This window comes from Ochotona curzoniae, unplaced genomic scaffold (assembly GCF_017591425.1).
Source record: "Ochotona curzoniae isolate NIBS_2020 unplaced genomic scaffold, NIBS_Ocur_1.0 scaffold_4701, whole genome shotgun sequence".
In the NCBI taxonomy this organism is placed as follows: domain Eukaryota; kingdom Metazoa; phylum Chordata; class Mammalia; order Lagomorpha; family Ochotonidae; genus Ochotona; species Ochotona curzoniae.
The window spans coordinates 70,237,373-70,251,692 of NW_024467122.1; the positions used below are offsets into that span (position 1 = coordinate 70,237,373).

General features: G+C 45.3%; 1 protein-coding gene across 1 annotated transcript in view; it reads left to right on the forward strand.

Annotated features, from left to right (window-relative positions):
• The window catches only part of ZWILCH (zwilch kinetochore protein), a 39,018-nt gene that overhangs the window by 24,336 nt on the left and 362 nt on the right, over positions 1-14,320 (forward strand). Inside the window, exons 13-18 of the mRNA XM_040969567.1 lie at positions 1,138-1,294; positions 1,808-1,836; positions 6,499-6,635; positions 7,595-7,690; positions 10,042-10,154; positions 13,044-13,155. Coding sequence (XP_040825501.1) covers positions 1,138-1,294; positions 1,808-1,836; positions 6,499-6,635; positions 7,595-7,690; positions 10,042-10,154; positions 13,044-13,132 — 621 coding nt within the window. The 3' untranslated portion in view covers positions 13,133-13,155. The remainder of the gene's footprint in view (positions 1-1,137; positions 1,295-1,807; positions 1,837-6,498; positions 6,636-7,594; positions 7,691-10,041; positions 10,155-13,043; positions 13,156-14,320) is intronic.

A 14,320-nucleotide genomic window follows, 5' to 3' on the forward strand; every position in this document is an offset into this window, starting at 1 on the left:
GCCAGCCCCTTATACTGCTTTTATAAGCAAGAAAAAGCTAAGTAAGAAGGTAGAAGCAAAAGGACTCATCATTTAATAGGAATTATTTCAAATAATATGGCTGCCACTTGCTGAGCATAAAAGCTGGCCATGTTGATGTGGACAGGGAGGTGTCCAAGCAGAGGCAGGCAGGCTCTGCCTGATGGGGCTATGGGATCCTGGGGCTTTTTAGTTGAAACCACTGAGCTTTTTGTCCCTTGAGTTTCTGTGTTTGTAAATTTGCAAGTATTGTGTTACTCTGCACATATGAGTATGCAAAACAAAGTACAAATGATGAGGGTGAATGTTAAAGTGGAGAGAATGGAAACTAATGAGAAAATGACAGATTATATATGTTTGAAACGAACATTTAGAGCAGTGTTGGACCTGCTTGAATGGCTCAATGGCTAAATCTTTGCCTTGCAAAATGCCAGCATCCTATATTGGCACTGGTTCATGTCCTGGCTGCCTCACTTCACATCCAGCTCCCTGCTTGTGGCCTGGAAGACAGTGGAGGATGGTGCAAAGCTTTGGGACTCTGCACTCAATGGGAGACCCAGAAGAAGCTACTGGCTTCGGATTGGCTCAGCTCTGGCTATTGTCACTTGGGTAGTGAACCAGTGGATGGGAAATCTTTCTATCTCTTCTTTCTGTAACTGCCTTTCCAATTAAAACAAACAAACAGTTCACCAGCGTTAAATCTCTAGTTCCCAGCTCTTATTAATTTGCAAATTGTCCGATTAGTATGTTGGTTCTTGTAGCCAGTGAGGAGCTCCTTGGACACCAGCAGGGAGAGAGTGTTTTCCTTGTGGATAACGATGCTGCCTGGCACTTTCTAAGTCAGCCCAGAGACAAGCATTCCTTGCATTCAAACCTGTAGGGACCGGCTGTGGCTTCTCTTGTGGAATTGTACCCAGCGGGGACAGGTTTAAAGTCTCCTTGACTTAACTTAAAAACAAAACCCCGAGGTATTTTTAAATGCTGACCTGCTTGTATGTTGGGTTTGTAGTTTGTAGTGTCAGGAGGCCAGGAGTGTCAAGTTACAGTGTAGCCCGGGTCCTTTGCTTGTCTTTTGCCTGTTGGATTTCCTGTGGTTTATAAAGTGCTCTTGGTCCCCAGCTCCACAGTGGCAGTAACAGCTTGCTGAGCAAGCTCATCCACCAGTCTTACCATGGAGCTATGGACACGGTCTCTCTCACGGGGACTGTTCCACTTCAGATGCTTTTGGAGATCGGTCTGGACAAACTCAAGAAAGATTATATCAGTTTTTTCATTGGTAAGTCCCCTTCCCAGCTGAAAAAATGAAAATGCACGTCCTGGTTATTATGCATAGGTATTCTCAAATTTTGTCTTTGCATTTGCCTCTGGTCGTCTGTGGTCTAGCGTTGCTCTGGGTGCCTGTGAGGCCAGCATTTCCCTGCACTGACTCTGGTTTTTCCTTCAGTTAAGATATTCGATGACACTTTTTAGTCTTCGTGTATTTGTTTTTAACTCAGACATTTCAGATTCTATGAGTTTAGTGTTACAAATAAAAAGCCCTTCTATAAAATACTGTTTTAATACACAACATTGGATTCCTCTCATTAAGTCAAAATCTGATCAGTTTTAGAATAAATACTGGCATTTTTTTTATGGTGCTATATGTGAGAAAATCTGGACTTTTCTGAGTACCTGTTTGGCTTGACCAGCTCTGGTAAGTAGGTTATGAATTTTTTTTTCCTTAATATGTAGCAGGCAGTTCTTAAACCTTGTTTGTACATATGTGTTATGTGTTTTTTTTTCTTCATAGGTCAAGAACTTGCATCTTTGAATCATTTGGTGAGTTTATTTCTCATACACAAATTGGTTTTCCTTTGATTAGTCATTTTGTGCACACTTGTCTAATGCCCTGTCCTGTGAGAATCAGTGCCCATAATTGTTTCTGCCGAGAAAGACAGACTGAAAATAAAATGGCTGATTGGGTGTCGTTTCTCCTTCTCTAAATGTGTGGGAATGATACGTGGCTGTAATCTTCTGTAGCCAGCGGGCTCCTGTGATGCTCACAGATCTGGAATGCTCAGGGAATTCTGTTCAGGCTCTGTAAAGAAATGCTTGTTGTATAGTCTCTTGAACCATACATTTAAAAGATTATTTAAAAAAAAAGTGATCTGGTCTTTCCAATTGCATTTATTTATTTGAATGTCAGTTACAGAGAGGGAGCAGGATCTTCCATCTGCTTGTTCACTCCCCAGGCGGCCACAGTGGCCAAGAGTGGGCCAGGCCAAAGCCAAGAGCTTCATCCAGGCCTCTCCTGTGGGTGGCAGGACCTGAAACACTCAGGCCATCGGCTGCTGCTTTTCCCAGGCCTTTTACGCAGGGACCTGGAGCAGCCAGCACACAAACTGGCTCCCATGTGGCATGCCAGTGTCACAGGCGACGACTTCACCTGCTGTAGTATGATACTGGTCCCTTACGATGTTCTTTGACAGAGTGGTTGCAAAGATCCTTCTGGATTTCAGGGTCATTGTTATGAGATTTTGTATTTTGTTGATTTAGAAGACTTTGGGAGATGGAAGTGTGTCTATAATAAGCCTTGCTGTTCATTGATAGATCCTTTCATGAATGAATTTGTAGTATTAACTTTTTTTGTTGTTTTTCCTTTGTGAAAATGAGATAGAAAAGCTAGCTATGTGTATTGTGCAAAATAAGAGGCAGTTGGCTTCTTTTGAAACTCAATTTTTACTACTTTAGTGTTAAACATTTTGTTTAAGGTACATATTTTCAGTAGAAACATGCTCTTACTGCTCTAGCAGTTATATGTACACATATAAATGTATCAGAATGAAGAGCCTAGACAAGAGTGATTTATGGATGTTATGTGTTTGTTTATTGTTTATTTACTTGAGAGGCAGAGAGAGAGAGCACTCCCACGTGCTATTTATTCTCCTAAATGCCTGCAGTTCCAAAGCTGGGCACCCGGAAGTGCCTGCAATTCCGAAGCTGGGCACCAGGTCTGCCACATGGTGAGAGGGGCCCAGTGATCACCAGGCGCCACCTGTATCCTCCCAGCATCTGCATTAGCAAAAAGTTACAGTCAGGTGGTGTTTAGTTTTGTTTATAAACGTTAATTTGAGGGCCCACTGCCATGGTATGGTAGGTTAGCCTCTGCTTGCAGTGCTGGCACTTTGGCACTTTCAATCCATCTCCCTGCAGTGCACCTAGGAAAGCAGCAAAAGATGGATCCAGGTGGGAGCCCCAGAAGAAGCTTCTGGCTTCAGACCAGCCCTGCTCCGGCCATGTCAGCCATTTGGGGAGTGGACCAGCAGATGGAAGATTGATCTCTTCTCTGGCTCCTCTCTGTAAATCTGCATTTCAAATAAATATAAATACATGTTTTTAAAATTTTATTTATTTGAGGGCCCAGCACGATAACCTAGTGGCTTAAGTCCATGCCTTGCATGCTCCAGGATCCCATATGGATACCGGTTCTAATCCCAGTGGCCCTGCTTCCAATTTTGAAATAGAATATAGGAAAAATATATCCATAATCCTATCGCTCCAGTATTATGATTATCTTGGGTTTGTAAATACCCCGCTTCCTTTCTTGTTCCTATTATTTTTCAAAATATGGCTTGATTCCAAAATTAAGCTTCTATCACAATAGTTCTTGAACTTTGATTGCTAGAGGGCTTGTCCAGATGCTGGTGACCGGGCCGGCTCCATGGATGCGGGGTTCAGGAACATGTCCCTTTCCAGAAGCTTCTCTAAGTGCTCCTGATGCAGATGGCACGCAGGTGTACAAGTCTTCTGTAATGAGCTGCCACACGCTCAGTGAGCTTTCATATATTTTGTGTATTCTGAGTTTGTAAACAGCTCTATAATAATAATATCACAAGGTTATTACTTCACAGTTCCATGGTTCCCAAGTCTGCTGGGGAGACTTGCCAGGCTAAAACCAGGGTGTCTTTTCTTTTTTTTTTTAGATGTATTTATTTTTACTGTAAAGTCAAATATACAGAGAGGATGAGAGACAGAAAGATCTTCCATCCACTGATTTACTACTCCCCAAATGGCTGCAATGGCCAGAGCTGAGCCAATCCAAAGCCAGGAGCCTCTTCCGGGTCTCCCATATCGGGTGCAGGCTCCCAAGGCTTTGGGCTGTCCTCAACTGCTTTCCCACGCCACAAGCAGTGAGCTGGATGGCAATCGGGGCCACTGATATTAGAATTGGTGCCCATATGGGATCCCAGCATGTGCAAGGCAAGGACTTTAGCCACTAGGCTACCGTGCTGGACCCCAGGCTCTTGAGTGGAATCCATTTCCTGCCCCTCCGAGTAATTGGCAGAAGTCCGTTTTCTTAGTTGGGGGGCTGAAGCTTTGCTTTCCTGCTGGCTATAAACTCAGGGCTGTTGTTAACATCCAGAGGCCACCCCTTTTCTTGGCCCTGTTCTCACAGTGCATCACCCAGGCACTCTCTGCCTCTTCTTCCACTTTAAAGAGCTTAAGTGATTTGCTTGGGCTCCCAGGCAGAATACAGGAGATCTTAGCTATTTTAAGGTCTACTAAAGAACAATCTTCGTTTTATTTGTAACTGTAATTCTCTTCTGTAAACAGCAACTGGGAGGGAAGCCATTTTTCTGCAGGCCTTGACATCTGTTGTCCCTAGGTCCTCTGGCCCCAAGTCATCAGTGGTCTCAAGCTCTGTCACCTGCTGTGGGGGCAGACAGGGGAGCTGCAGCATGCACGGAGAAGGCTCAGAGGGGAAAAGCAGTCTGGGTGTGCTGCTCCCTTAAAAGAAGACCTGGAGTGCTCCTTCAGAGCTAACCTACAGACCACCGGAAATAGGTAGAAAGCCAGGCACATAACTGGGTGAGCCATGGCAGCTGTGGCCAGAGTTGAGGTGCCTTGTGACTGGCACGAGGCCTATTTTGCTATCTGTGCTATGTTCACATTTCAGAATAACCTTTGTGAGATAGATCCCTGTTTTAGATTCAATTATAAATGAGTTTCCATTACATTTAGCTTTCATCTCATTTTTGCCTAGCATCTTGTAAGCTGTGACTTAGAATGGTCTGTCCCCTGCCCTGCCGTGAGTCCGGTTCATTTTTCCTTACTGCGTATGATTTTTGTTTCTACATAACAGACTAACAGGAGCTCAGAGATGTGGAAGCTTCAGCAACTTTTAGTCAGAAATACACAGATGTTATGTCTGACTTTCCGGGTCCTGGAATGGGGCCCTTTCTTTCTGGCTCCTGTGCTGTGCATTTCACAAGACGGAAAGCAAGGAATCAGCTTAGCTATAGATTCATCTGGAGGAATGATGAGAGAAAGATCCACGTCCACACTCTCACACCCATTAAAAACTGTCCCTGGCACCGAGGTCTCTGTCTTATTAGAAGCTGTTGGTTCAGGACCCGAGGTGCTACTTGGTCCGTGGCCCGCGGCCTTCTCCACAGCTGGAGGTTCATTGCTTGGGGCTGACAAGGGCATCTCTAACCTTCACATCTTTTAACAGACTCACGAATGAGTCCGAAATGACCAGGTGGTAGTCCTTGCTGATCCTCCTGCAGTAGCTTCCTTCAGTAGTCATGTTTGTAGTTTCTGGCCACACTTCAGGAGGGATTCTGTGGGGTGTGAACTCTAGGGAGCAGGAGTTGTGGAGTCATTGGAGAACTGGCCTTGCATGTGTACCGTGGTAGCTTCTTGCTAGGGCTGCATTCTCAGAAATGGGGTTCGAAGCCTCCCTGCCTTGCTTGTGCCACGATCCTGTTTGGGTGCTAGTTTGTGTCCTGGCTGCTCCATTTTCCTTCTAGCTCTCTGCTTGTGGCCTGGAAAAGCAGTAGAGGATGATGACCCAAAGCCTTAGGACCCTACGTCCACGTGGGAGACCCAGAAGAAGCTCCTGGCTTCAGATGAACTCAGCTGTTGCCGTCATGGCCACTTGGGATGTGAACCAGCTTAGCTCTTTCTCTCTTTAAATCTACCTTTCCAATAAAAACTAAATAAATCTTTAAAAAAAAAAAAAAAGTTGGCCAAGCACCCCATCCCTTCACCATAGAGGAAAAGTTTGTTTTCCTCAGGCTGCACCAACTTAAAGCAGTACACCAGAGTGGAACTTTGTATTGCACATTCTTGATTTCCTAACTTTAGGCTTACTCTCCGGCTTTGGAAGTGGCCACTGGAATCAAGTTAGCAAGGTTCATGTTGAGAATTGTGCATTCACTTTCATTTGGAGGGTCTGGAGAAGTACTGCCTACCGCCTCTGTGAGGTTCTGTGGTTCATGTTCACTGGGGCAGTAGGATTAATGGCTTATTTAAAACATTCTTACTGAAGACAGTACTCACCAGGTGAAGGCTAGTGTGGAAGGGGGAACCTGAGTAGCTGCCTCCCGCTGGCCTCCCCGCCCCCTGCCGCCAGATTCAGGTGTGGCAGGCCTAACCGTTTTCTTTCAGCACAACCTCATTTAACGTCCTGTTTTGCTTTTGCTTTTTTCATTTCAGGAATACTTCATTTCTCCAGCAGTAGAGTTACAAGAGCAGGTTCATCGTGTGCAGAAGCTCCACCATATCCTGGAAATAGTCATCGGTTGCATGCTTTTCATTAAACCTCAACACGAGCTGCTCTTTTCCCTAACACAGTAAGTGTTTATTGCTCTATGATTTACTACATGGAATGTATTCTCTTCTGAAAACTTGCAGACAAGCTGTGTGTAGTTTCAGTGTCAATAAGGGTGGCACCTGTTCACCCTGCCTTCCCGAATGCCTGGTTCTGGTCAGCGTCGCAGGAAGGAATCTGCCTGGAAACCTGGGTCTGTTCCTCTCTGGCTGCCTTGGCAAGTTCCCTTTCATGAAATCTGATTTCCTCAGTTAGGAAAAGAATCTAATAACCTCATGTGTTTGTTGTAAAGATCAAGCCAGGAGTGTCTCTATGGTATTTTGCACTTTGTGTGCACTTCTTTACACTCCTGTTCTTCTAGGATCGAAGCCCAGGGTTGCCTCCACCCGTGGAGGAACAGAAAGGATTGCTGTCTGTTCTGGACCTATCCTTAGCGGCCCCACGTGGTTTGCTCAAGGTCCAGTTTGAAGTGATCTCAGATGTGTGGATTGTGGTGCTTTGTGTATGTGTGAGGTTCCACACTGCAAATAAATGACTACAAATAATGTTACCTTATTTTTTTTAAGCAACCTGGAAGAGCTTTTATTTTTCTATTAAAGTTCAGTAGCATAGTGTGTACGAGTCAGCTGTTCAATTGGCCAGGCTCTTAAAAAACATGGAGGCCGAGACTTTTCTCTAACCTCTGCATTTTGTCTTTCTGAGAACCTTTCTTTGGGCTTATCTTAAGTATGTTTTATATTTATGGGAAGTGTGTCTGCCATTAATAGCTCACAAACAAGTGAAATCCTGGTGTCAGGTCTTGTTTATGGGGATGTTTTGAGGTTTACATGTGTGGCTGGGGAATTCTTGGTGCTGGGGCTGTGCTGGTGCTCACCAGTGAGGTGTGGGGGCACTTCTGAGCTTCAGCCCACCTGACTGCTTTATCTGCATGTGGCTCCTTTGTCAAAACAGGTGTGATTTTGTTTTTTGTTTTGTCTTTAGATCCTGCATAAAATACTATAAACAAAATCCTCTTGATGAACAGCACGTTTTTCAGCTACCAGTCAGGGCAGCTGCCGTGAAAAACTTATACCAAAGGTGAGCAAGTCCATTATGCACTGCCGGCCTTAAGGCTCTCCCTTGTCACGTCAGCAGCTTCAGTGTTCCTGGGCCTTGGGGACTCCATGACCCCGAGCTGTGTCACCGCCGTCAGTGCATACCCTCTGGCCTCAATGGCCTGTCAGGCCAGCATTCTCTGCATCAGGAATCCCTTTACAGGGTAGAGCAGGGAGCACAACCCCGGGAGGCTGGCCATGGCTTGGCATTTTGGGAGAGGAGGCAGGGATCCACAGGGCTGAGAGGATGGGTCGGTCATCCGCAGGGACACTGAATGGCCTCTGTGGTGCTCTCAGTAATGGTCTCCGCTGAGTCCTCCCTTGGCCTAGGATGGCCTTACGTCCGTCGGGGGTCCTGCCTCTGGTTGGTTCCGTCCTCATCAATCCAGCAGTTGTCCTGAAGTCACTGAGGCCCGGTCATGGCTGGACCCCCACAGTCTGAGTTCAGAGGATGCTTTTCAGAAGCAGAATGTTCTCAGTCCAATGGGTGATGAGCTGGCCCCCAATTCCGTCTGCTTTGGTATAGCTTTGCAACCCCATAGGGCTGGTTGGCACTCGACACTGCTGCTCCTCTGAGCCTATCTCCTGCTGTAGTCCCTGGGACAGAGCTCCTGTCTGCATTTGAACTTGGTCTCCTTGCCCCACCTCCAGAATAGTTCCCTTTAGGTCCTTCTTTACTTGCTTCCAGAAGGCCACCCTCAGCCCTCTTTTTCTTCTTTCTTGCTTCCCTGGGTGACGGTCCTTGCTCTTGGTTCACTTGTCCTCTGGGCTTGTGACAGTTTGTGCACTGGACCTCCCGCTGGTCCCGGACACCACTAATGTCCCTTAGTGGGGCGGGAGGCGTCTCACCATCCGAGTCCTATGCAGGGTGTCCTCTCTGAAACCAGCCAGCTCTGTCAGAGGGTAGAAATGTGCCAATAGATTTTGTTTCCCTGAAAATGCTAAGAGTGCATGTGAAGGTGAGCTGTCACTCATTTCACACAAAAAGTGTGAACTGTGTGACATGATGCCTACGTTAACCAGTCCAGTGTGGATATTTTGTACACATATATTCCAAATCATTTTATAAACAATTTGTACAGTTTTGTCCATTTAAAAGATATTTTTAAAAATGAGCCCTTCATCATCTTCCTAGCACTTTTTCTTCATCTTATTTTTTTTTGAGATTTATTTATTCTTATTTGAGAATCAGATTTACAGAAAGAAGGAGAGGTAGAGAAAGTTATCCATTCGCTGGCACACTCCCCAAGTGGCTACAGCGGCTCAAGTGGAACTGATCTAAGGCCAGGAGCTTCTTCCTTGGGCTGTCCACTTCTGCTGCTGCAGTGGCTGCCTGGCACCTGTTCAGCTTGGCTCCGGTGGGGATGGTCTATGAAGACACCTGTGCTGGCTCTGCTCCCCTGGTAAGCTGTGGCTGTTGTATCACTGTGTTTCCTCAGGCCTCACCCTTGCTGCCTCAGTCTGCCTGCACAGGTCACTCTGCCACCTGCTTCCCTGTCATCCACACTCAGATGCCACAGCCCCTGAAGATTCTTCATTTCTGCCAACCCCAGTCTGGGTTCAAGTCCTGCGACACATCTGGTGTTTCTCAATTACTGCTTTTTTTTTTTTTTTTTTTTACTTATTTCTATTAGGCAGATATACAGAGAAGAGAGAAAAAGATCTTCTATCCACTGGTTCATTCCATGAATAGTTGCAACAGCTAGAGTGAGCCAGTCCAAACCTAGAAGCCAGGAGTTTCTTTTGGATCTCCCACACAGATGCAAGGTCCCAAGACTTTAGATCATCCTTTACTGCTTTCCCAGGCCACAAGCTGGATGGGGAGTGGAGCAGGCAGGATATGAACCTGTGCTCAAATGGATTCCTGGGGCTTGCAAGGTGAGGATTTAGCCATGGAGCCATCTGGCCAGGCTCAATTCCTGTTTTCTTAAAAGTTGGTATTCACACTCTCTCTCTTTTTTTTTTTTTTTTAATTTGGGAGGCAGAGATATCACTTCAAAGATTTACTCCCCCGAGTGCCCACAGCAGCAGCATGTGCCAGGGGCCAGAGCTGGGAACCAGGAACTCCATCCAGGTCTCCTGTGTGGGTGCTGGAGTGCCCTGTCTCTCAGGGTGTGCCTTAGCAGGAAGCTGGAGCAGGAGCAGAGCGGGGGATCTCACGGAGGTGTGAGATGCACGTTTCTCAGCCCAGCACCCCAACGGCTCAGACAGCCGCACCCTGACACCCGCACTCCTACCTGTGACCTGTGCCGTGACTCCGGCCTCAGTGCTGTACAGATGACATCACTCAGTGACTGCAGAAGGAAGGACATCGCTGTTTTTTTCTCTCCTTAGTGAGAAGCCACAGAAGTGGAGAGTGGAAATCAACAGTGGCCAGAAGAAGGTTAGGACGGTCTGGCAGCTGAGTGACAGCTCACCTGTAGAGCATCTGAGTTTTCACAAACCCGGTAAATAGTTCTTAACCTATTCAGATATATTATTCCATAAAGGTGCTATTATCATATCCTTGGGGACTAGTTTTAGTTTGCCTAAGTTCTAGGTGTAAAGCATATTTATTCTTTAAAAAACAATTTTTTAATTCAAAAAATTTTATTTATTTGAAAGGCAGAGTTAAAGAGTGATGGAGAAATAAAGATTGATCTTACTGATCCTCCCCAAAGGCCACAATGGTCAGAGCTGGGCCTGGCCTACCAGGAGCTATATCCAGGCCTCATGTGGTTACAGAACCCAAGCACTGGGTCATCTTCTGCTTTTCCAGGGCACATTAACAGGGAGCTGGATCGAAAATGGAGCAGACCTGGGACCTAAACCAGCACTCATTAAATGCTGGTATCACAAGTGATGCCTTTATCTGCTACACCACATGTAGCCTCTCCACCCAATCATAGATCTTACATGTAAGTGTACCAGAGACACCCATTGCATAATAATCATACTTTTTCTTATTAACTTGGATAGAGAGGTTTTTTTTTATTTAAAAAAAAAAAAAAACCTGGGGACCGGTGCCATGATGTAATAGGTTTAGCCCCTGCATACAGTGCCAGCTTCCCATATGGGTGCCAGTTCGAGTCCAAGGCCTTGGGTCCCTACACCTACGTGGGTACTTTGCCAGACTGATCCATGTTCATCCTTGAATGTCTTTGCGTCTTTTTTTGAAGGATGATGTCACTAGGACTGGCTATAATGGAATGGAATTTACACCCTTTCTTCTATTTATTTATTTTTTAAAAAAAGATTTATTTATGTTTATTGGAAAGTCAGATATACAAAGAGGAGGAGAGACAGAGAGGAAGATCTTCTGTCCATTGATTCACTCCCCAAGTGACTACAATGGCTGGTGCTGTGCCGATCCGAAGCCAGGATCCAGAAGCTTCTTCCAGGTCTCCCACAGGGTCCCAAGGCCTTTGGGTTGTTCTTGACTGCTTTCCCAGGCCACAAGCAGGGAGCTGATGGGAAGGAGGGCTGCCAGGACACAAACAGGCACCCATATGGGATCCTGGCGTGTACAAAGTGAGGATTTTAGCTGCTAGGTTACTGCGCCGGGCACCGTCTTTGAGTCTTGTGAAATGAGCTAACTACCAAGGCTTCCTCCTTCCGTAGACCCTGTAAAAGCTCCCATCTCCAGGCATGGGAGTTTCATGTGTTCTGCTTTCTCTTGTTCACGTAGGTTTTAAATAGCCACATTCAAATTTTGCAAGGGTTGTCTGACTACAGACTGGTTTCAGACGGAATCTAAGATTTCTGGGAATACATTGTTGTATGTTATTGATTGATGCTTTGCAAGTTATTCTCCAGACCTGTGTGCTTTGATTCAGATATCATAGAAACTTGTTTCAGATAGAGGCTCTGCTCAGATAGGAAACCACCCAAGTCCTAGAGAGACAGAGACCGGTGCCTTGCTGCTCACCAACTGAAGTCATGCCAAGTCTCCACGTGTGGTACCAAACCTGGAGCCTAAGAGATTGAAACTCAACTGCACGAACAGGCTTCTGTACAGAAAAAAAAAAATTTAAAAAAATGCGAGACGTAAAAAGTCAGCTAGGTGACGGGCCAGGAAAGGAGAGGCGCATCTCGGGTCAGAGCAGCAGATTCCAACAACGAATACACATGTTACCAATAGAAATGTTCATCACTCAGGAAAAAATGGGCAGGTGACATGAGCTGCTCCAAAAAGGAAATTCCAGTGTAATCTTAAAACTACAAGGTGCTCAGCCCCTATTTATAATAATGATGAGAAATACAGATGTTTTCAATGATACCAGCTTAGAAAAGTGCACTGATTTTATCTTTTAGAGTCTCCCAAGTTGCTTCAGAAGGAACGGAAATCTGTTTGCATGTGAAAATTATTTCAGTTTGCTAATGCATGGGTCCAGTTTTGCCTCTTCCTTCAAAACCATGCCTTAGAATGCGTGGAAATGTACTCAGAGTCCGTTTTAGCTTGAGCTTTGTAAGCTCTTCTACCCATTATATATTCTTGATGTGGTTGTTCAGTGACTTCTGACGCAGAGCCCCACTCTTGAAGGGAAACCTCATCTGTGAGACATGGGCTCTCCAAGCGAAGTCCCAGTTGTGAAAATTCAAGCCCGGTGACGGTTTGGGTTTTGTCAGAGATCACGTGCACGTAAGAAGTTGGACAGCTGATGTCATTGCACTGACTGACCCCTGAGGCTGAGGCCCAGCCTGTCCTGCTGGCCATGCTATAGTGCTCTTGGGAGAAACCGCTGAGACCAAAAGCAGGGAGACCAAGAGGAAGAGCGCACTTTGAGCTGCCATGGAGAGAAAGAATGGTGACTTGGGCTTAATGGGGGAGAAAAACAGTGTCCAGGAGAGGGCTGCCCCCCACGGGGTCCCTGGAAATGGAGAAAATATGGAAGCCAAAATGTAGGCCTAGAAGGATGGGCCTAATCCCATCTAGATGCTAATTGGGCCACTTATTTTTGAAATCGCACAGTCTATCTTTAGGAGAGACAAATGGATTCATTTAGCTTTAAGACTATAACTCCTAAGTAGAATGTTTTTCTTAAAACACAAATTGTGATATGTTAAGATTGTTTAACCCTAGTTGATGTGGCACGGAAAAACAAAACAGTGAGGTCTTACATAAAACATAGGTAACTGCAAAAAGATATATATATGCCTTAGGTTTTAGAATATTTAATCGTGCTTTAAATGCATCAAGACTCTGTCCTGGTGGAATGAATTGTGCTGCCTGATTTCAGTCTCCTAGACCCTCCCTGGAGGACATGTGCCATGTATTGCCTGGGGCAGCATCCCACACTGCCAGGCACCTGCAGCCGGCAGCAACAGTCCTCACCAGACTCTCTCTCTGCTCACAGACTTCTCTGAGCTCACCCTGAACTGCAGCCTGGAGGAGAGGGTGCCCTTCACCAGCCTGGTGACCTGTAGCCAAGTGCATTTCAAGTAAAGTGTGCTGAGGGCTCTTCCAAGGTATTCACATTTGCTTTCTATTCTCTAAATGCACTGAGATGGATTACAAATCTTATGGTTCCATGATTTTTACACTTGATTAGAAATTTGATCGTCAATAATTACATCAAAGGCTTACCAGATGTTACTGAACAGTTAGCTTTCTTTGGCCAGTTAAATCCTGGAAAGCAGGGAAATGAATAACATTGCATGTTTTAATTTTTTATCTGAGAGGCAGAGAAGGCAACAGGTTGGTAGGCAGGATCAGATGTCTGCATCCTCCCAGTGTGTCATGTGATCTATGTAAAATTGCTCTAAAACTTCACCCCAAAATACATATGGATTAAAAAAAAAAGAAGAAAAAGAAACAGCACCAAAATAAACGTCTTTTCATTCCATTTTCCCTGATTTACTGAAGTGCTCTCCTGTCTATAGTAGCAACAGCAGACTCCTGACCAACACATCAGTTTGATATTGAAAGCAAAATTTTGCTAAAAGTGGTTTCACACCAACCCAGCTTGCTTTTTTTTTTTTTTAAAAAAAGATTTATATATTTTTATTGGCAAGGCATACAGATCAGATTTATAGAGAGGAGAGACAGAAAGATCTTCTATTCCCTGGTTCACTCCCTAAATGGCAGCATTGGGCAGAGCTGGGCCAATCCGAAACCAGGAACTAGGAGCTTCCATGCAGGTGCAGGATCCCAAGGCTTTGGGCCATTCTCTGCTTTCCTAGGCCACAAGCAGGGAGCTGGATGGGAAGTGGAATATCCGGGACAGGAACCGGTGTCCATAAAGGATCCCAGCACTTTACAAGGCAAGGATTAATCAACTGAGCCATCGTGTCAAGCCTCAGCCCAACTCTTAAGATGAAGCCCCTGATCAAAACCTGCTTTCTAAAATGATTTGAGGTCCCGGGCGAGGTAGCCTAGTAGCTAAAGTCCTCACCTTGCACACACTGGGATCCCATATGGGAAATAGTGAATAAACTGACATTATTCTTAAGTGATTTTATCTACAAATACATGGAGATTAGTTGATTTAAGCATTTTAACATAGCTGAGATGTAATCATCAAGGTACTGTGTTTCATTGAATAAAGTGAATTGAAATTAATGTAAAATGTTTGTTTCAGACAAGGGTATGTGTTTATTTGCTTGGGATCGCATGCTTTTCTCCTGGCCGGTT